We start from the raw sequence: 745 nt of genomic DNA on the forward strand, positions 1-745 counted from the left end.
ACCCTGCAGTCACAGGGACCACCCCAAAGTGATGGGGACCACCCCAAGGAGACCGGGGACCATCCTAAAGTCACGGGAACCACCCCAAGAAGAGCAGGAACCACCCCAAAGAGATGTGGGATCCCCCCGGGCTCACAGGGACCACCCCAAAGAGATGTGGGATCCCCCCGGGCTCACAGGGATCACCCCAAAGAGATGTGGGATCCCCCCGGGCTCACAGGGATCACCCCAAAGAGATGTGGGATCCCCCCGGGCTCACAGGGAGCGCCACACGGTGACCACCACGAGACGACGGCGACGCACCCCAAAGTGACCAGGAGCCAGCAGGAAGGTGACCACCGGTGACCACCAGAAACCCTCCACGACCCCGCAGGACCCCACGCAAAGCCCCGCTGACCCCGGGGCCGCCCTCACCTCGACCTTCATGAGCTTGATGAGCTCCCGCTTGGCCTCCTCGAAGATGTCGCTGCTCTGGCGGCCCTGGTAGGGCCCGAAGGGACACGTCCCTGGCCCCGTGCCCGTGCCCGCGTCCTCCTCGCAGGAGCTGTAGCGGTAAATCCCCGAGGGCTGCTCCTCCAGCGTCACCGACTTGCGCTCCTTGGGCTCCTGAGACACCGACTGGGCAGCACCGACGGCGCCGGGGTGAGGCGGGAGGTGGGGGGATGTGGGGGGGATTCAGGGGGGATTTGGGGTGGATTCAGGGGGGATTTGGGGTGGATACAGGGGGGATTTAAAGTGGACACCT

General features: G+C 65.8%; 1 protein-coding gene across 1 annotated transcript in view; it reads right to left on the reverse strand.

Moving 5' to 3' along the window:
- LOC121658304 (patatin-like phospholipase domain-containing protein 6) overlaps positions 1 to 645 on the reverse strand; it is a gene marked incomplete at both ends in the record, with an annotated part of 11429 nt that extends 10784 nt beyond the window's left edge. Inside the window, one exon of the mRNA XM_042015068.1 lies at positions 415 to 645. Within this exon, the coding sequence (XP_041871002.1) occupies positions 415 to 645 (231 nt within the window). The remainder of the gene's footprint in view (positions 1 to 414) is intronic.
- Positions 646 to 745: the final 100 nt, after the last annotated feature.

The sequence above is a fragment of the Corvus kubaryi genome, unplaced genomic scaffold (genome assembly GCF_017639235.1).
Source record: "Corvus kubaryi isolate FWS band 111438036 unplaced genomic scaffold, C.kubaryi_AGA036_p1.0 split3-34763, whole genome shotgun sequence".
NCBI classification, from domain to species: domain Eukaryota; kingdom Metazoa; phylum Chordata; class Aves; order Passeriformes; family Corvidae; genus Corvus; species Corvus kubaryi.